The sequence below is a fragment of the Mirounga leonina genome, unplaced genomic scaffold, assembly GCF_011800145.1.
Source record: "Mirounga leonina isolate KUSES-001 unplaced genomic scaffold, KU_Mleo_1.0 Mir_154, whole genome shotgun sequence".
NCBI classification, from domain to species: domain Eukaryota; kingdom Metazoa; phylum Chordata; class Mammalia; order Carnivora; family Phocidae; genus Mirounga; species Mirounga leonina.
The window spans coordinates 1,519,540-1,541,665 of record NW_023270389.1 but is presented as its reverse complement, the minus strand read 5'-3'; the positions used below and the strand labels follow the sequence as shown (position 1 = coordinate 1,541,665).

Here is a 22,126-nt window from a genome sequence, read left to right as displayed (position 1 = left end):
TCTGAATCTGCTGCAGCCTGCCTGGCTCTGGCCGAACTCTGTCCCACGCGGAAGCAAAGCCATCTGCTAGAGAAGGTTCAGGGGCCGGGCACGGCCACCGGCAGCCTGGAGCGGGCCCCGTCCTCCTGCGCTCTGGCCCACGGCCATGGACGGCAGCCAGACGGCCATCACAGCCACCTCTGTCCTCACGGGGTCTGTGCAGGTATTTGACAGATAACATGACACGCCCGCAACCCTTTTCTTGCTGGCTGTGCCCTGGAATAAGACTCTCTGATTAAGGACGGGGAATGAGGGAGCCTCCGGCTAAGTGAGAGAAACTGCTCGACTGGCAGCTCAGTAAACTGCACACGTGAACCCGGAACTGAGTGGTTGGGGTGTAGGATTTCAGGAGACAAGGCTGAGAAAATGCTACCTGGAGAACCCCCTCAAAACTGAGCTGAAGGATACAGGCCTCATGTAGAAAGGAGAAGATGGCAGCACTGTATGGCTAGGAAACAGAGTTTTTGAAGAACTAGAAAGGCAGGTGAAGTCAGCACAATGGCCTTGATTCTCATGCCGAGTCTCTGAGACCTACCTTGACGGTAGCTGAGAATCAGCCATGCTTTTTCTTTTTATATTATTTATCTATTTTAAGTCATCCTTACAACCCAATGTGGGGCTATAACCCACGACCCCGAGATTAAGAGTCACACACTCTCCCGAATGAGCCAGCCTGGTGCCCTTCAGCCACGCTTTCTGATTAGCTGGGGTTAAACATTTTATTAGGGAGGACAAATCTTTTGGACTAAGAAAGATGAAGAGTCAAGATTTAGCGGTGAAAATACCAGTTAGAAAGTTGTTATAGAACTTTTTTTTTTTTTTTAAGATTTTATTTATTTATTTGACAGAGAGAGACACAACGAGAGAGGGAACACAAGTAGGGGGAGCGGCAGGGAGAGGGAGAAGCAGGCTTCCTGCAGAGTAGGGAATGAAAGTCGTTATAGAACTTAAATGGGTATAATTTCTATGAGCAAAAGAATTGTTTAAATGTTAAAAGCAACATGCTGACACAGTACCCCAACATGATGGACCGTCACCCCATGTCCACCCCAAACCATCTCAGAAACGTAGCAACAACAAGAACGAAACAGAACATCTACGACACCTGGGACACCTGGGTGGCTCAGTGGGTTAAGGGTCTGCCTTCGGCTCAAGTCATGATCTCAGGGTCCTGGGATCGAGCCCCGCATCGGGCTCCCTGCTCAGTGGGGAGCCTGCTTCTCCCTCTCCCTCTGCTGCTCCCCCTACTTGTGCTCTCTCTCTCTCTGACAAATAAATAAATAAAAATCTTAAAAAAAAAAAAAAAAAAAAGAACCTCTGCGACACCCATAGCCACGTTGGTGGTGCCGAGCCAATGAGAGCCCAGGGTCTGGGGCGTCAGCGCAGGAGTCTGAACACAACGCCCCAGAGCTGCTCAGTTTGCTCCATTCTACCGAAGACAAAGCATCAGGTCTTTACAAAAAAAAGCAGCAGATAAAAAATTAAAGATATTCAAGGGCCACAAGGTGGTGGTATTTCTACACAAATCCTGGTTGGTTTTTGGTGTTTTTTTTTTAAGTTAAATGCTTTTTGCAGCAAATTAAGACCTAGCAAAATGGATTCCTTACTTCTTACAACGTTATATACGGCACCACCCAGATAGTCTTGTGTTTCCGGGGAAAACCACCATGCGTACCATCGGCCCTGCACAGCTCTGGAGTGAGAACCAGGCAGTTCCCGAGAGAACAGCAGTCGTGACCGCATCAAGGTTACTTTAATTCAATCTACAAAAAGCACAAAATTCTTCCCACTGACTCCTCGCTGCCGTTTGGACTCAGGTTGTTCTCGTCTGCCATTAAGAACAGATTTTAGCCTTTTAATGGAAATAGCTGAGGCCCGAATCTATCCCTCTGTTGATCCTTGCTCTTTTTTCATTTTATTTCTTAACCATGGTTATTTTACCTCTACAAGTTTTATCATGAACCCCTGGGAAAAAGAGGAGTCCTACAGAAGGAAGGGATCCTCCTCTAGGCGGTCTAATCCGTCCCAAAAGGATGAGATGGAAGTGACGAGTCCTGCCGGGGCTCTCGCCTTTCGGGATCGAGTCTGGGGCTGCTCTCTGCAGGCCCTGCGAGCCCAGGGTACCCGGGGCTGTCACAGCACTGATTCTTCTACTGGCTTCTGACGTCCTGGACCACAAGGACCACAAAAGGCTAAAAGCGCAGCGCTCGAGGCCACAGGCTTTGCAGTGAGACAGCCTGGGCTCTACTAACCTCACAGAATGTTCCTGCAGGCAATTTACTTAGCCTTGCTAACCCTCAGTTTCTGTACCTGTGAAACAAAGGTATTTCCTACTTGCTGGGCTGGACATGACGATTTAAAGAGATAAAGCACTTCGCAATGTGCCCGGCACCTAATAAAGCCCAACAAATCATAACCATTAATGTGAAATGAGTCATCTTAGAATCCGGAGTACCTGTCCCATGGAAGGTATTGAGAAAATATCTGCTCAATGAATGAAGTAAAGCAACACAAGGTCCTTTTTATACATGATTTTACTATTTTATTCAACTATCAGATGCTAAAAGTCTAAAGAAGCCACTTCTTTTTATTTTAAATACTTCATTAAGGGAGGATAACCATTAATCCAATTAGATGATGACAAAGGTTAATAAAGATAACTGCAATTAAGCTTATTTAGCTATTTCTTTATTTTATTTTTAAAAGATTTTATTTATTTATTTATTTATTTTTAAGATTTTATTTATTTGACAGAGAGAGAGACAGCGAGACAGGGACCACAAGCAGGGGCAGTGGGAGAGGGAGAAGCTGGCTTCCTGTGGAGCAGGGAGCCCGATGTGGGGCTCGATCCCAGGACTCTGAGATCATGACCTGAGCTGAAGGCAGACGCTTAATGACTGAGCCACCTAGGCGCCCCCCCCTTTTTAAAAGATTTTATTTATTTATTTGAGAGAGAATGAGAGAGAGCACATGAGACGGGGGAGGGTTAGAGGGAGAAGCAGACTCCCTGCCGAGCAGGGAGCCTGATGTGGGACTCAATCCAGGGACTCCGGGATCATGACCTGAGCCAAAGGCAGTCGCTTAACCAACTGAGCCACCCAGGCGCCCCCAGGCACCCCTTTATTTATTTATTTGAGAGAAAGAGAGAGAGAGAGCCTGGGAGGGGGGAGGGTCAGAGGGACGAGCAGAAGCAGACTCCCTGCTGAACAGGGAGCCTGATGTGGGACTCAATCCTGTGACTCCAGGATCATGACCTGAGTTGAAGGTAGTCACTTAACCAACTGAGCCACCCAGATGTCCCTAGCTATTTCTTTTTTAAATGTTAATTTTCCAATGACGGTACATCCCCAAGCCCCATTATTGTACTGAGGGCTGTCACTCGCAGACTTTTAGGGCAGAGGGATGGAGTTGTGGTGTCCTCTCAAGTAAAATTAAATTAAAGCACTCGACAGCAGAGGTTCTCCAGAGCATGCTATTCTGGATACAGCGAATCATCTAGAAACAAGAATTCTACCTAAAGACAGTCTGCACAAAGCTGTGACGTCAGCTGGGACTCACCTGCCGGGCCCCGGAGACAAGCCTTGTCATCCTTTTCAGCATCGTGCTTCGATCTCAAGCCAGGTGAAGAGGCAAGCCGAAACCACGCAACGGATTTGCACAATGGACTCCTACCTACAGTACAAAGAGAACACCTATAAATTGACCGAAACAAAAAACAAAACAAAAAAAGAGCAGAAAACACAAGTAAGACATTTCATAGAACAGGAAACAAATGGCTAGTAAACCCATGAAAAGATTTTCATCCTCATTACAAGTCAGGGAACTGATGAGACGCCATTGAGCCACGGTGTTGGGAAAACTGAGAAAGACAACAGGAAATACGCCAGAGGCCATGTAGCACGGGGGGGGGCACTGTCCGGGAGACAGATGGGGACAGATGGGGACGTGATTGGGGAGCACTGATGAGACACTGTTGGGGGGCACTGTCTGGGGGGGCACTGATGAGACACTGTTGGGGGGGCACTGTCGGGGGGCCACTGTCTGGGGGTGGGACAGACATACATGTAATAAAACTGAAGGAGAAAGGCAGAAGGATAGCACGTGGAGAATGGGGCTTCCTCTCAGGGAGGAGGGAAGGGGGAAGGCTGGGCAGGGCACACAGCGAGACTGGGAATGCGCTATTTTTAATGCTGGGTAATGGGTACAGGAGTTTTAGTTTACTAATTTTATATTATGTGTGTTATACATATGCATTTGTACGTTGAAAATATTTCATAAAAAACCCCCTAATCTCGCGGCACCTGGGTGGTTCCGATGGTTAAGTGTCTGCCTTTGGCTCAGGTCATGATCTCAGGGTCCTGGGATCGAGTCCCACATCGGGCTCCCTGCTCAGCGGGGAGCCTGCTTCTCCCTCTCCCTCTGCCTCTCCCCCTGCTCGTGCTCTCTCTCTCTGTCTCTGTGTCTCAAATGAATAAATAAAATCTAAAAAAAAAAAAAAGTTAAAAAAAAACCCAACCCTAATCTCTTGAGAGCTAAAAGATGTTTAAAATACTTAAATGCAACTCTCAATATTCAGTAGTGATAACATGCCTAAATCTAATCTCCAGGTAATTATTGCTTCATTTTGGCTCATCATTTTCACCTCTCTTCCACCCCAAATCTTTGGCCGGCAGCAGCAACAGAGGTGTGCCATTTATTCGGCTGTTACTGAGGCACATGCTGCGTCGGGCCCTGTGAGTAAGTGGGTGAACAAAGCTGGACGGTCCCTGACCCAGGGCGCTTACAGTAGTCAAGAGAAGACACAAAGTGGTTTGAATTCCATCTCCATTTAGTTTCCAAGTCTACTTCTCAATGAAGATGCCAATGCATTCCTTAATTCAGGCATTCAAGGCATGTGCTTCCACGGAACACGCAGCGGTCACCCAGCCTGACCTGCCCCGTCCCCCCTGTGGCATTCCAGGGCTGCTGTGCTGTGTGGGAGAACCCCAGGCCACCAGCAGCAGTCCCCAGCAAGAGTTGGGGGGAGGGCTAACTGGGCATAAAATGCACCACTGCTCTATGGCTGAGAAATTTGAGAAATGCTGAGCAGCTATTTATTTCTTGAAGACAACATATATTAGCATAAAGTCTTTGAAAAAACTAAAGTTACTTCATTTTAACCCAAATTCTCTTGGTCTTTGAATCCTTGGAACTGCACTGTTGCAAAACACTCTCTCATTCTCCTGGATGCCAGTGGAGTAAGGAGGTGGCTGTGAGTGCAGGCCCAGGCCTGGGGATGAAGTCCTATTAGCCCACAGGCAGAGGAAGGGTCCCCTGTGTTCCCTGCACGCTATCTGCTCTCCTTAACTCTGCCCTGCACCTTCTCCACTGCTGTCCCACTCAGCCCGCCAGCACCACCGGCCGCCAGCCAGGAGTGCAGAGAAGAGCTGAAGGGCAGGCAGGGGACTGCTGTCCTCAGCAAGGCCTGCTCGCCCGCTGCTCGCCCGCGGCTCTCAGAGCAGCTGTCTGGGCACCTGGACTTCTGGAGAGTTCCCAACAGCCCTAGAACGGGGGAGAGTGGGTCACTGGGCCTGAACTATTTATACACACAGCATGGCTTAGGCTGAACACTTGCTTTCCCTTCTCAGAGTCGGGCATTTCAGTACCCGCCAGGCCCATGATGACTACATGACCAGAGCCCAACCCCAGGCACTGAGACTCCCTGGAAACTGAGTTTCACTGGCCGGCACCGTTTCACGCGTGTTGTCACAATTTGCTGCTGACATCATTGCGTCCTGTGGGATCCTAGTGGGAAAGGACTCTTGAAGCTTGTACCTGCTTTCCTCCACCCTGCCCGATGTGCCTTTCCCTTTGCTGACCTGCCACCGTCCCCTTTCCCTGTAATAAATCACAGCCGTAAGTAGGACTATGCGCTGACTTCCAAGTCCTCCTAGGCCATCAGATGGTGGGAGTGGTCTTGGCAACCGATGACACAACACCCAACATCCACCACCGCCTGGTACCCAATACCACCTGACACTGACCACCACCTGGCGCCCAACATCACCCAATGCCCATCTCCAACCAGTTCAATTTTCTTCATCTCGGCTCTTCTCAATCCTCCCCTACTTAAACCACCTCAGCTCCCTGCCCCAGCACTGTCTTCCCCCATCCACGACAGCTAACTGCCAACACCAATTCTAACCCTCCACATCAGCTCATCTCCAACTCCGAGCCCTCCACTCAACCTCAACTTTCTCTACTCCAAAACTACTTATGACCTGATGTGACTCCAACAATGTCTGGCCCGCCCAACCCTGCTTCCCCAGTCTTCCCAATGCATTCCAATACAGACAGCTGTGGGCTGTATCTTTGAAGGGGGGATGGGTCCTGGAGAGAAAAAAGCAGATGACAGGGTCCTGAGGTCAATTCTTCCCATAGGTGTGCCTGTGGTCATTGGGGCCATTATTCTGGCCATGTTTTAGATATTATGGGAAATGCTGGTCAGGAAAATGTGATCAGCTCTCTATCCCAGGACACTATCATCTTGTATCCATATTACAACAATTAGTCTACCAGTTTCCAGCCATGAACTTCTCCATCCATTCTTTCCACTAAAGTCTTGCTTAAAATCCTTCAATATTTCCCCGTGGCTTTTTAAAGGTAAAGGCTACACACACACAAATAATAGAAGTTACTTTAGGAGCGCCTGGGTGGCACAGTTGGCTGAGCGTCTGACTCTTAGTTTTGGCTCAGGTCGTGATCTCATGGTGGTGAGATCGAGCCCCATGTCTGCTTTAGAGTCTCTTCCTGTCCCTCTGCCCCTCCTGCTTATGAACATGCTTGCATGCTCTCTCTCTCTCAAATAAATAAATAAATATTTTAAAAATGTTACTTACTTCAAAAACAAGGGGGTTAGGTGGGGAATCTTAAAAGTTTGATCTCAAATCAAACAACCTGGACTAAACCATGTTCTCCTTGTCTTTTAAAATACCCGTTTGCAGAATAAATCTTATTGACAGGCCACATGTAAGCAGAAGAGAGGAATATTTGCTGATTCCACTTTTTAGGGCATATACAAATCAGGGCAGTGCAAGATAAAGGCTCACAGCCACCAGTACTAATTTCTCCTTTCAGGTTTTCCATGTCCTTTGCAGGAGCACAGATTAGACATATGGCTTATTACTAGAAGGTAGGTATGGGGACAGAGTTCCTATGAGAACAGACTGATGGTACAAGATGAAAAGAATTATGGGGATGGACGGTGGTAACAGCTGCACAATGATGTGGGTGTGACCTCATGGAACCGCACACTTAAAAATTATGGTAAATTTCACGTTCTGCATATTTTACCACCACAAAACAAATGACTGATGGTAAAATCAAAGATAAATCAAAGGTAGATTGTCCACTTCTCTTCCAAGACAGAAGAGTCCTCTCTCCGATCCCATGCTTTGTTTTAAATGGGTATGAAACAAACAAATCCCAGAGACGAGTCATTTCCTTAGTCTTTAAGCCATCTGAAGATTTGCCAGGGGCATCTGGAAGGGATACTTGCTCACCACTGTATTTGAAGTTTTGCCACTACTCTGATGAAAGTTAGAGTCTTCCTTCTAAAATAAAAGTCTTCTCACATAGGAAGCGCAAATGCATACTGAGACGGAAATCAGAAAAGGCTCGTACCAAATCTAGAAAGGTATCCCAAAGACTATATGCTAAGACTAAGACTTCAGGGATCACAAAAATCAGTTTTTTCGAATTTAACTTAGTACTGGAGGTCACTGCAGAGCCACCTGCAGTTGAAAGAAAAACTCCGCGCGCCCTTTCCCCAGGGCTCCCCGGTGGTCACAGGACGCACTGCAACCGAACGCCCAGACGCAGATGTCCACAGAGCTCACGTGCAGGACATTTCCATCACCTCAAGCATCTCCTCAAGGATCCCTCATGTAGTCCTTTCCGAGTCTCCCCCACTTTCCTCCCCCTGCTTAACCCCTGACGACCACTTATCTGTTCTCCATTGCTGTGATTTTGTCATTTCAAGGATGTTATATGAATGAAATAGCACGGTATGTTGTCCATCATCGACGGCCTGAACATGTCCAGTCAGGGGGAACTCAAACACAGGCCACATGGTTTTCAGACAGCTTTTCTGGAAAATTCTTTCACAATCTGAGCTGAAATGTCTCCCTGCAGCTTCCATTCACTGTCCCGGTCCTTCTCTTGGGTTCTACAAGCCATTTTCCACATGATGAACTGAAGGTAGTTAGTTATGTGCTCAGTTTTTTCTTTTCCTGGCTAAATGCCTACAGCTTTTTAAAGCAATCATTACACAATACAAGTCCCTTCCCCACATAACTTATCAATACTCTTTAGGTATGACCTATCATTTTTAGATTTTCTATTTTAAGAGTGACTATTTTTTTAAAAATATTTAATTTAATTTATTTGACAGAGAGAGCAAGAGAGAGCACAAGCAGGGGGAGGAGCAGAGGGGGAGGGAGAAGCAGACCCCCCTGCTGAGCAGGGAGCCTGACACGGGACTCAATCCCAGGACCTGACCCGAAGGGAGACGCTTAACCAACTGAGCCACCCAGGCGCACCAAAAGTGACTTTTTAAATGTTCTATCACATCATTGTTTCATTGAGAATGCAGTTCATTAAAATCATCAGTTCTCTTTTTTCTTTTTTAAAGATTTTATTTAATTGACAGAGAGAGAGAGAGTGAGAGCAGGAACACAAGCAGGGGGAGTGGGAGAGGGAGAAGCAGGCTTCCTGTCGAGCAGGGAGCCCGATGCGGGACTCGATCCCGGGACTCCAGGATCATGACCTGAGCCGAAGGCAGACGCTTAACAACTGAGCCACCCAGGTGCCCCATCAGTTCTCTTAAAAAAAAAAAAAAAAAAAAAAAGTTACTTATCAAAATCCCAGCAACATTTTTTATGGCAATTGTCAAGCTGATCTCAAAATTCATATGGAAACTCAATAGACCTATAAAAGCATAAATAACCTTAAAAAAAAGGAACAAAGTTGGAGGATTCCGTTTCCTGATTTCAAAACTTACTACAAAGCTACAGTAATTAAGACAGTTGCTATTAGCGTATGTCTGTAGATTACATGCGTCTGACCACATCCATGAGTCAGTGGGATAGGGCTGAGAGTTCAGAAAGAATTCCTTATGTCACAATCAGTTGATTTTCAACACAGGTGTCAAGACAATTCAATGAGGGAAAGAAGAATGTTTTCAACAAATGGTGCTGGGACAACTGGGTATCCACAGGTAAAATAATTAAATTGAAGTGGGTATTTACCCAAAGAATACAAAAACACTAATTCAAAAAGATACATGCCCCCCTATGTTTACTGCTGCATTACTTAAAATAGCCAAGATAAGGAAACAATCCACATGTCCAGTGATAGATGTGGGGTGTGGGTGTGTGCGTGTGTATAATGGACTATTAGTCATAAAAAAGGATGAGGTCTTGTCATCTGCAACCATATGGATGGACCTAGAGTGTTATTATCCTAACTGAATATGTCAGAGAAACACAAATATCATGATTTCGCTTATATGTGAAATCTTAAAAACAAATGAATAAACAAACAAATAAGCAGAAACGAACCCATAGAGAACAAACTGATGATTGCTGGAGAGGGGGTCAAGGGATGAGCAAAATAGGTAAAGGGGAGTGGGAGATATAGGCTTCCAGTTATGGAATAAATAAGTCACAGGACTAAAACATACAGCATAGAGGGACACAGTCAATGATAGGTTGTATGGTGACAGACGGTAGCTACACTTGTGGTGAGCACAGAATAACGTATAAACTTGTTGGGGTTGGCTCAGTCAGTTAAGCGTCTGACTAATGATTTCAGCTCAGGCATGATCTCAGGGTCGTGGGATGGAGCCCGTTGTCGGGTTCCACACTCAGCATGGAGTCTGCTAGAGATTCTCTCTCCCTCTCTCCCTCCCTCGCCCCCTGGTCGTGCTCTCTCTCCCTTAAATGAATCTTAAAAACAAACGAAAAGCTGGGGCGCCTGGGTGGTTCAGTCGTTAAGCGTCTGCCTTCGGCTCAGGTCATGATCCCGGGGTCCTGGAATCGAGCCCCACTTTGGGCTCCCTGCTTGGCAGGAAGCCTGCTTCTCCCTCTCCCACTCCCCCTGCTTGTGTTCCCTCTCTCACTGTGTCTCTCTCTGTCAAATAAATAAATAAATTCTTAAAAAAAAAAAACCAAACAAACGAAAAAAACCTTGTTGAATCATTATCATGTACATCTGAAACTAAAGTAACTGTGTCAACTATACTTCAACTAAAAAAAAAAAACAAAATTCAATAAGGACAAAACTAAAAATCAAAGCCTGGTTCTCCCTAAGTATTTTATCTTTTGGAGAATGATAGTACTATTTGTTTCCTGCATGAGCCAGCAATCAAATAGTCACTTTTGAAACTCTCGTTTTCCTTTGCCTCAAAAAAAAAAAAAAAAAAAAATTAAATTGGACCCCTACCTCACATCATACACAAAAAGTAACTCAAAGAGATCATAGCTCTAAATGGAAGTGCTAAAACAATAAAACTCTTAAAAGAAAACATAAGAGCAAATCTTTGTGACCTTGTATCAGACAATGGTTTCCTAGTGATACCAAAAGCTAAAGTGAACAAAAATAGATAAATACTTGGACTTTATCAAAATTAAGAATTTCTGCTTCAAAGGATACCATGAAGAAAGTAAAAGACAAAGTCTAGAATGGGAGAAAATATTTGCAAATCATATCTGATAAAGGACTTGTATCCATAATATATAAAGAACTCTTTACAACTCAACAATAAAAAGAACCAACTCAAAACAGGCAAAGGATTTAAACAGACATTTCTCCAAATAAGATATATAATGGCCAATAAGCACTTGAAAAGATGTTCAATGCCACAAGTCAGTAGGAAAATGCAAATCAAAAACATAATGTGATATACTTCATGCTCACAAGTATAGCTAAAGTCAAAAGAACAGACAATAGCAAGTGTTGGGGAGAATGTAGAAGAACTGGAATCTTCATACATTGCTGGTGGGACTGTAAAGTGGTACAGCTACTTTGGAAAGCAGTTTGGTAGCTCCTCCAAAGATTAAACACATAGTTTCCAAATGACCTAGCAATTCTCCTATACACCCAGTTGTATATCCAAGAAAATGAAAACATATGTACACACAAAAACTGTTCACAAATGCTCACAGCAGCAATATTCCTAAGAGCCAAAACATGGAAACAATCTAAATGTCCATCACCGATGAATGGATAAACCAAGTTGGTGTAGCCATACAGCGGAATACTATTCAGCACTAACAACAGATGAAGTTCTGATAAATGCTACAACATGGGTGAATCTTTACATGAAGAAAAAGGCTATCAGAAAAGATCACCTGTAATATAATTCTAATTATTTGAAATGTCCACCAAAGGTAAATCTATTGAGACAGTAAATTAGATTAGTGGTTGCCAGGGACTGGGAGAGGGGAGAATGGAGAGTGACCACTGATGGGTTTCTCTTTGGGGTGACCAGGATGTTCTAACATTAGCTAGCGATAGTGATTACGTAGCTCTGTGAATGTACTAAAAACCCACTGAATTGTATACTTTAAAGATACTGATTTCATGGTTTGTGAATCTTAATAAAGCCATTATTAAAAAATGTTGCTATGTATGGGGCCACCTGGGTGGCTCAGTCATTAAGCATCTGCCTTCAGCTCAGGTCATGATCCCAGGGTCCTGGGATCGAGCCCCACATCGGGCTCCCTGCTCTGCGGGGAGCCTGCTTCTCCCTCTCCCACTTCCCCTGCTTGTGTTCCCTCTCTTGCTATGTCTCTCTCTCTCAAATAAATAAGTAAAATCTTAAAAAAAAAAAAATGTTGCTATGTAGCCATAATAAAACAGCAACAGCAGAAACCGCCATGATTAGTTTAGTCCTGATTGCTATACGTCCGGCAATGTGCTGCAGACATTACATGCTTTGGGTCATTTTATCAGCACAGCATCATTTCTAAGCACTGTACCAGCTGTCGCTGTGTAACAGACCACCCCAAAACTCAGTGGCTTCATGCAATCTCTTGTTATCATTGCTCACAAGTCCGTAGCTCCAGGCTTGTTAATTCTTTGTTCTGGATCAGGTCTGGCTATCTCTGGTGGGCTTCCGCACGCATCTAGGGTTGGCTGGCTAGGCACGGTCGTCTTAGCTGGGGTGACTGACTCTGCTCCACACTGTCTCTCATCCTGTGGCGGTGTGACCTGACTTGTCATAGCAGTGGCAAAGGTCCCGGAGAGCTCAAACACTAAAGACCTCTTCCAACCTGGCTCAGAGCCAGCAGTCGGTCACGTTCTAATGCAGCCCATTACAGTTTCGGGGCGGGGGAGGGAAGCACACTTGACCTCTCTATTTAAGGAGCTAGAAAACTCACAACTCTTCTGACACATGGAAACCACTGTACTGTTAAAAAATGGAGACTCTCGCATGCAAACATGGTTGTTGGACTTAAGAGCCTCCATCCTTATCACTATACCATGTTCTTCCTAGGTGGCCTCCGTCATTTACCTGTGCAGCTATTTGTTGATTTTGATCTTAGCAAAGTAATTATTAAAATCCATTTTATTAATATTGAACCTTTTTTCAGTTTGTAGGTGTCTTCTATGTAATAGAAATTTTTGTAAGTACACAGTTTTTAACATTTAGTTATAAAGTTAACCAATGAGAACTAGAAGTTGTTTCGATAAAATTCTAAATCAGAAATTACGGAACATTTTCTCGCACCATACACAAAAAATAAACTCAAAATGGATTAAAGACGTAAATGTGAGAACTGAAACCATAAAAATCCTAGAAGAGAGCACAGGCAATAATTTCTCTGACATTGGATGTAGCAACATTTTTCTAGATTTGTCTCCTGAGGCAAGAAAAACAATAGCAAAAATAAATTGTTGGGACTACATCAAAATAAATAGCTTCTGCACCGCAAAGGAAACAATCAACGAAACTAAAAGACAACCTACTAAATGGGAGAAGATATTTGCAAATAATATATCCTATAAAGGGTCAGGATATAAAGAACTTCTACAACTCAACACCAAACCAAACCATACAAAACAAAAAACCCCAATCAATGAAAAATTGGCAGAAGACATGAACAGACATTTCTCCAGAGAAGACCTCCAGATGGCCAACAGACCCATGAAAACATGCTGAGCATCACTCAGCATCAGGGAAATGCAAATCAAAACCACAATGACGTACGACCTCACACCTGCCAGAATGGCTAAAACCAAAAACACAAGAAACAGCAAGTGCCGGCGAGGCTGTGGAGAGAAAGGAACACCCTCGAGCACGGTTGATGGGAATGCAAGCTGGTGCAGCCACTGCGGAAAACAGCATGGAGGTTCCTCAAAAAATTAAAAATACAATTACCATATGATCCAGTAATTCCATTACTGGATATTTACCCAAAGAATATGAAAACACTTATTCGAAAAGATACATGCAGGGCGCCTGGGTGGCTCAGATGGTTGAGCGTCTGCCTTCGGCTCAGGTCATGATCCTGGAGTCCCGGGATCGAGTCCCGCATCGGGCTCCCTGCTCGGCGGGGAGTCTGCTTCTCCCTCTGGCCCTCCTCCCTCTCGTGCTCTCGGTCTCTCATTCTCGCTGTCTCAAATAAATAAATAAATAAATAAAAGAAAAGATACATGCACCCCTATGTTGATTGCATTACTTACAGTAGCCATATTATGGAAGCAGCGCGGGTGTCCCTTGAAAGATGAATGAATAAAAATGTGGAAGGCGCGTGTGCACACACACAGGAATATTACTCAACCATCAAAAAGATGAAATTTTGCCATTTGCAATGACGTGGATGGATGTAGAGAGTATGATGCTAAGTGAAATGAGTCAATCAGAGAAAGACAAAGACCATATGCTCTCACTCACATGTGGAATTTAAGAAACAAAACAAAGAAAAAAGAGACTCTTGACTCCAGAGAGCACGCTGCAGGTCACTGGGGGGGGGACACGGGGAAACAGATGAAGGGGACTTGGGGTCCACTTACCACGACGAGCCCTGAGCTACGTGTGGAAGTTTGGAATGTCTATACTGCACATCCGACACCGCACGTTAACTCCGCCGGACTTAAAGAAAAAGTACGAAACCGAGTTGCAGTTTCTTCAGCTTCGCATCAAACGAAATCCAGCTTTTTCTCTGTTCGCACAACGTTAGAAATCTCGAGCCACACAAAGAGTTGCGAGTGGTAGCCGTTTGTAGTGTTTTCAGTTCCTGTCTCGAAAAACCTCTGGACAAGCAGAGCCGCAGCGGCGCGCTGTCGGTGAGCAAGAGCGAAGGGGTCTGTTTGGCGCGCAGGTCTCAGCGCGGACTCCGGGCCTCCGGTCCGCCGCGTTGCAGGCAGACGAGCCGCCGTCCGGGCTTGGCCGGGCCGTTTCCAGAGCACAGGCGGAGCAGAGGCGGCCTCACCCCGAGGGCCCCGCGATGTTGGGAACGGTCAACGAGCGTGGGCTCCACGTGGAGTCTCGGCGGCCTCAGCCCCTGACGAGAGAGGCGGCCTGTTCTCTGCAGCCTGGAAGCCGGACACCGACCCCTCCTCTCCGGCCACGAGGGCCCCGGAGGCATCGTCTTCCCGGAGAAGGCGGTCTCGTCCACGTGGCCAGTGGGTCGGTCGCGTAGCCACCTCCAGGAAGTCTCCGAGCTCCACCTTCGGGGGACCCTGCTGCTTCCCCGGCCGCTTCTGGGTTACAGAGACGGCTTCTCTGCCGACACCCCACGAAGCAGCCCCTGCCGGCCCGGGCTGCGTTCCCGCAGCCCCGACCCGGGCTCGGCCTTCCCGCTGGGGCCTTGCTCCGGACTCGACTTCGGCAGAAGGGGGTGCGTGGCTGCCCGAATGCTCGGTCCGCACCGCCGCGACCCTGTCCACGTCAGCAGCAGGCCGGCTCGCTTCTCCTCGGCCTGTGTGCGCACTGGACTCGCACTTGCAGTTTCCCCCGACGACGTCTCCTGTGCGCTCACAGCGCGGCTGACCGTTGGCGCGAGAGGCGCGGGCTTTCGGGCTGTCGGCTCTGGACACGCCTTCCTCGCTCAGCCTCACCCCTGCTCGCCTCTCACTGCCAGCCCCGCACGTGCGACTCTCGCCTTCACCCGACGCTTCGAGGCCGTCGTAGGGTCATTAACTGGCCTCGTGTCCGCACCGCCGTGGCTCAGGGACGAGGGAGGCCCGCGGGGAGGGAGAGAGCCGTGGGCACACACGCGCCGGCTAAGTCGGCCGTCGCGTGTGGGTGCCGCCTGCGGGGCCCCCACACAGTGACGCTGGCGCATCAGCGGTCGCTTGGCACCCATCACCATAAACGTCGAATAATGGAGAAGTTTTAGATGCTGTGAGAATCACCAGACTGTGAGCGAGACGGGAAGAGAGCACCTGCTGTCGGGGCACCGGGCCAACGCGGGGTTGCCCCGAACCTCCCGTTTGTAAAAACCCGGCGGCGGCGAAGCACCCCCCGGCCGGGCGCGGCAAAACGAGGCCCGCCTGTCATCAAAATGTTTGACGCCCAGGCTCTATCTCAGACCCATTAAATCACAATCTCTCATAGGGACACTTACGATACTGGCGATTTTTTAAAGTTCCCCAGCTGATTCCAACGTGCAGCTACGAGTGAGAACTCCTGCACGGATGTCAATGGTAAAGGGGATTTCAACCTATTTAACACAGAGGCATTGGGTATGGTTATTCAAACAGTTAAACAGTCAGGACGTGTTTCCCCAAAAGGCCATAACGAGACTGTCAAATGAAGACACAATATATGTAATCTCATTATTTTGACTTACCGTTCTAGGAATTCAGACAAAAAGGTTGTATTACTCTGCCATGACTTTTTCTCTACTGAAGAAAGATTGATGTCCTAGTGATCAGCAATTCTTTTTCTTTTAAGATTTTATTTATTTGAGAGAGAGAGACAGAGATAGAACACGAGTGGGGAGAAGAGGGAGAAGCAGCTCCCGGCTGAGCAGGGAGCCTGATAACGGGGCTCGATCCCAGGACCCTGGGATCGTGACCCAAGCCGAAGGCAAACGCTTAACTGGCTGGGCCACCCAGGCACCCCAGCAATTCTTTTTCTAAACCAGTGGTTCTCAACTGGGGCAATTTTGCCCCCTGGGGGACATTTAGTAATGTCTGGACGCATTCTTGGTTGTCACAACTTGGGGGAGTGGTGCTGGCGACTAGTGTGTAGAGGCCAGGGATTTTGCTGACCATCCTGTCAGGCACAGAAGAGTCTCCCACAACAAATTACCCAGGCTCCAATGTCAATAGTGAGCGCTGAGGTTGAGAAAGATTGTTCTAAATCCCGAGTCCTATAGGAAAAATTTGGTTCATGGAGACTAATCGCACTGCTTTCCTAATTTTAGTTAGAAAAAACAGGATTTGTTATGCTGGTTTCTGTAATCCTCGTTGTATCTACTCCCCAGGCTTGGGCTCTCGAAGTAAAGGCGTTTCTTTGAAACACATTGATTATGACAAACCTGAACAAGTGCAGAGCTCTGCAAGCTCTGCGTTGTACCCGTGGAACTATCCTCCTCAACAAACTGAACCTGTGAAACATCGGAGAGGCTTCCGAAGGCTTCACAGAAGGCCTGTTACATGAACGCACATGCCCAGCCTTACCACCCTACAACTTTAGGGCCCAGGGGTACACCTATGTTGAGCTCAACCCAACGGTGCATCAGATTAGTGTTGTGAAGTGGAGATGCGTGAAGACTTAAAGAAAAAGATATAAAAAAACAATCTGATCTATGGTGGTGCTCATGTTGCAGGTAACTTTCTTTTTTTGATTTTGATTTGTAATGTTATTAACAATAATTAGCAATATTAATAATATTGTTTATGTAATAAAAACTGTCCAAACTTCAGTAAGGTGTCCATGTTAAAAAGATTTTTTTAATGAGACCTAAGCAAAGCCATTTTTACAGTGATGTAATAAAAACAAAGATTGCTATGTATATTAGATTATTCAATTACAACACTGTTTCTAATATTAAAATGGAAAGAACCTAAATATCTGTCACCAGCAGATAAACAGCATATCCATACAATGCAACATCATGCAGCTGTTTAGAAACAAAACAACCCTAGGAGCTCTCTGCATACTAATGAAGAAGAATCTCCAATATGTATTAAGTAGGGGATTAAAAGCACAGAACAATATATACAGTTAGCTATCACTTGTGTAAAAGGGGGAAGATATATATACAATTTGTAAAAAGGTCCATATTTTGAAGGATATACAAAAATTGTTAATACTAGTTGCTTTCAGGGCGAAGGAATGGGTTCCTATGGGAGCAGGAAAAGGGAGGGTGGTATCTTTTGTGCTTTTTGAATCTGAACCCCTTTGCTATTACCTAGGCAAAGAGTAAATTTTACAAAATTAAATCAACAAACCCTTAGTGAAATCCTTTAAAGCTAACACATAATTTTCCGCGTGAATTATACTTCTGTGGATAGAAAACCTTGCTGCATCAAACTGTTAGAGATTGAAGATAAGTAATTAAAAGTAGTGGGTCCTTACACCACATCTAAATCTACCTCAAGACTGTTTGATAAGCCCTTTGCATTCTCAGATGAGTACCTTTCACATAACATTTTCTACAGGAGAAAACAACATTGTTTTAAGCTCGCAGAAGTCTTTTTTTCCTTCTCTCTGGGCCCAAGTTTCCTACCTGTAAAACAAGGGCACTCTAGTGTGTTTCCCAGACATTTCCCTCCTCTGGCAATCTAACTTCTACCAAGCTAAGAGCAACAACAGCACTAACATATAAAAGAGATACAAGGACTGTGCTGGTCAAGGCAGAAGCAAGGAACATCCGCATTGATGTTTCCTTTCTTCCAGTGACTCAAGCACATTGGAAAATAATCTAGGGCTCCAACGACAGCAACAGCTAACATATTACTAACACTTTCTGTAAGTCAGGGACTGCTCTAAGCGCTTTATGTGAATTAACTCATTTTACCTTTACAACAACCCTATGATGTAGGTAGTATCTCCAATTTACAGACAAAGAAAACAGAGTGGCAAGTATGGCAGAATGGCTAAAAGCATGGACTGTAGAATCTAAGTGTTGAAATCTGAAACCTGGCTCTCCTACTTCATAGCTGTGTGACCTTGAGCAAGTTACTTAAACTTTGTGTGGCTGTTTCCTCATTTCTAAATGGAGATAACTGTAGTATCTAAATCTACAATGTGTTACTACCACTAAGGTTCTACCTAACTTTTCACACCTAGGCTTTGCACCCATGCAGTCTGGAGTGTCCACTGATACTTTACTAATAGGCAATCCATCCCCTGAAGCAGTAGTTTAAAATCTTGGTACCCCCCCCCACCTCCAAAATTTCAGAGTTCTTCCCTTGTTAAAAGAAAATTCTTTAGACTACTATGCTTATATAGTATTTACCCACAACTTGTCAGATGTAAAGTCAACCATGATGATATTCTAGTTGACTTTTATCTTTAAAAATTTTTAACATTTGAAACCTTATTTTGAAGTTTGTAGTGAAGAGGTTTTCCTGCTTATCTATCCTGCATTTAGACAACACCCCAGCAAGGAAGCACCATGAAATAAATGTTTAATTGCTTCTATTCTAGTAGGCAAGTCTGAAGGCAGCTTAGTTAGCGAAGATTGCCGCTGTACAGTAGGACCATAGAACCCAGCTGTCCATTTACAGCTTGGGGACTGACGCCAGAAGCAGAGCGGCAGGGAAATACTGGAAATCTAGGCAGCTTGGCTGAGTGCAGATCACTTTATTTGGGGCAAATTTTCCGTTGAACCATACCCTCATTTTATGGATTAAAGCACGGAGGCGCCTGGGTGGCACAGTCAGTTAAGCGTCGACTCTTGATTTCGGCTCAGGTCATGATCTCAGCGTCCTGGGATCAAGCCCCGTGTCTGGCTCCATGCTCAGCGCGGAGTCTGCTTGTCCCTCTCCCTCTGCTCATTCCCCTCCACCCTTCCCCCTGCTCGTGCTCTCTCTCTCAAATAAATAAAATCTTAAAAACAAAACAAACTTTAGGGGCGCCTGGGTGGCTCAGTTGGTTAAGCGACTGCCTTCGGCTCAGGTCATGATCCCGGAGTCCCTGGATCGAGTCCTGCATCGGGCTCCCTGCTCGGCAGGGAGTCTGCTTCGTCCTCTTACCCTATCCCCTCTCATGTGTTCTCTCTCTCTCCTTCTCTCTCTCTCAAATAAATAAATAAATAATCTTTAAAAAAAAAAAAACTTTAATTTTTTAAAAGATTTTATTTATTTATTTATTTGACAGGGAGAGACACAGCGAGAGAGGGAACACAAGCAAGGGGAGTGTGAGAGGGGAAGCAGGCTTCCCGCTGAGCAGGGAGCCCGATGCGGGGCTCGATCCCAGGATCCTGGGATCATGACCTGAGCGGAACGGAAGGCAGCCACTTTAACGACTGAGCCACTCGGGCACCCCAAACAAAAACAAAACAAACTCTTGAGTTAAAGCACAAAACCACAATCCAAGGCAGGTATTCTAGAGCTTAATCATGATTTGGCTCCCCTTTCTGCATTAGTTTCTAGCTGCTGTGACAAATTACCACAAATTTAGTAGCATAAAACAACACAAGTTTGTCACCTCAGAGTTCTGTGGTTTAGAAGTCCAAAATCAAAGTGTATATGTACAGTTGTGTTCTTTCTGGATGCTCCAGTAGAGAACCTGGTTTTTTGACTTTTGCAGTTTTTAGAGGCTGCTCTTTCATCTTCAAAGCCTGCAACAGCTGGTCAAGCCTTTGTCATATAGCAGCATTCAGACGTTGACTCTTCTGCTCCCTCTTCCATCTTTTCACAACTCTTGTTACTTATAGTGGGCCTACCACATAATCCAGGATAATCTCCCTATTTTAAGGTTAGCTGATTAGCAAACTTAATTCCATCTGCGTCCTTAATTCCCTCTTGCCATGTAACATATGCACAGGATCCAGGGACTGGGCCATGGGCATCTTTGGGGGACCATTATTCTGCCTTCCATACTTTCCCTGGTTCAAGTTATTCAGGTTTCATTCATTCAATATGGTCATTTTACTGAGTATTTAATATTGGTTAGTAGGCACTGGAGCTTATACAAAAGAACAGGGTACTATCTTGTCTATACTTAACTGACAATTCATGAAAGCAAGATGAAGGCAGAAACCATAAGTAAGCACCCTTTGTATACGGGTGCAGTGGAATCCATTGTCTTTTCTTCGTAGCATATATACTTATGTTGGTGATGATAAATTTTTACTACGAAAACAATGTGGTATTGTGAAAAAGGTTTTTAGGACAGGCACAGTTAAAGATTTTATTTGAGAGAGAGAGCACAATCATGAGTGGGGGGGAGAGGCAGAGGGACAAGGAGACTCCCTGCTGAGCAGGGCTCAATCCCAGCACCCTGAGATCGTGACCTGAGCAGAAGTCAGACGCTTAACGGACTGAGCCACCCAGGCACCCCAGGCAAAGTGAAATCTAAAGATAAAGTTACTGGACTTCTCTGAGCCTCAGGCTTCTCATCTGTAAAATGGGGATTAGGATGATATACCTCAAAGTCTTATTAAAGCAGGAACACATGCTCTACTGTTATGGCATTCCACAAATGTTTCCCTTTCCCTTCTCAGATTTTAAGTATCTAACATTCTTTTAACATTTCCACTACTTACATTGCACTAGGGTTATAAAAGAATGCACAAGAAGTGTTAGACCTAGTCCCTGCCATCAAATTAAAAATGTTGGTAGGGTAACACATTTGCATATACGACACAATTAAAGAAAGATCAAAGTAAACCTAGATAGGCTCCATGAAAGAGCTGAGACTTAATACATGGTTAGGAAAAGCAAACATACAGTGAGGTCATTAAAGCTGACTTCCTCTTTACCTTAAAAAATACAGAGCAAACAAACAAAACCTGATCCATACATTGAAATGTGGGAAGGGGGGCATGTCTACTCGAACTTGAGAGCTTGAATAGGGCTTTGAGCTCAGTCTAGTAGAGTGATTTTCAAACTGTTTCCTGGATCCCTACAAGCCCACGGAAGTGAAGGAAAGGGAACCCAAGGAGATCCCTCCGGGAATGTATTCTGCTTTACCCTTTGGATGAAACTAAAAACTAGATTAGGCAGACTTCGGGTTTTGACAGCTCATAGTTCTCCTGAGTTCCCTCATCGAGAAAAAGTAGGTGTTGGGGCCAAATGTTGATAAAGCAGCATCAGGAGCTGCAGAAATCTGCCAGGAGTCGGTTCGCACTGTTTCGTGAACCGCTTGGAGAAGAGGACACACACTAGCAACTGCGCCCACAAAGCTGACCTGCACCAGGTCCGTGCACGGGAACACTCTCTGAAGGCCGATTTGGACTCAACTAATTTTTCTGCCCACTCGTACGGGTTTTTTTGGTAAATACCGAAGAAAAACAACTTTCTCAAGGACACGCAAGAACTGGAAGATCGAGCCCAGCACTGAACTAGAAATACGTGGTTTCTTTACCCTCTGCCTTCAAGCTGCCGGGCGAGGCTGAGGACGTATCACCCAGCCAAGGGGAACGGGGCAAGTGCTCGCACGCACCGTGCGGGTCACCGTGGCGAGAAACCCAAGCAGCCCAGGCTGGGCTTTACACCCAACGCAGAAAGGCGGCCAGCGCGCGGGTTCCCCGCGGGTCCGAGTCCGCCACACAGAGCCCGGAAGGAAGCCCCAGGACCGCCGCCGGCCCCAGGGCCTCACCCCTACCTCGCGGGGGCTCGGATCCTGCACCCTGCCCTCGAGGGCGCACCCCGGCGCCGGCTCCTTCCCCGGCGGGCGGCGCGGCGGGGGTCCCAGGGCCGCGAGCAGCACGCCCCGCCGGCAGCCGGCCGCTCTCCGCGCTTCCCGCAGAAGACGGGCGGACTCGGGCCGTTCGGCAGGAAGCTGCTCACCGCGCAGCCGCCGCGGCCTCCAACCGCCGGCCCGCGGAGGGGAGCCGGGCCGCCCTCGAGGCGCGCGCCGCGGCCCGGCGGCGGAGCGCGCAAGGCAGCGGCGGCGGCGCGGCGCGGCGGCCGGGGAGGT

The 22,126-nt window shown here is 46.3% G+C and overlaps 1 protein-coding gene across 1 annotated transcript in view; it reads right to left on the bottom strand.

The window, feature by feature from the left end:
• Nucleotides 1–21,957, bottom strand: part of DAP3 (death associated protein 3) — a 34,185-nt gene extending 12,228 nt beyond the window's left edge. The window contains exons 1-2 of the mRNA XM_035009774.1: nucleotides 21,812–21,957; nucleotides 3,598–3,711 (exon numbers count right to left, since the gene is read on the bottom strand). Of these exons, the coding sequence (XP_034865665.1) occupies nucleotides 3,598–3,639 (42 nt within the window). The 5' untranslated portion in view covers nucleotides 3,640–3,711; nucleotides 21,812–21,957. The remainder of the gene's footprint in view (nucleotides 1–3,597; nucleotides 3,712–21,811) is intronic.
• Between the last annotated feature and the right edge of the window lie 169 nt (nucleotides 21,958–22,126).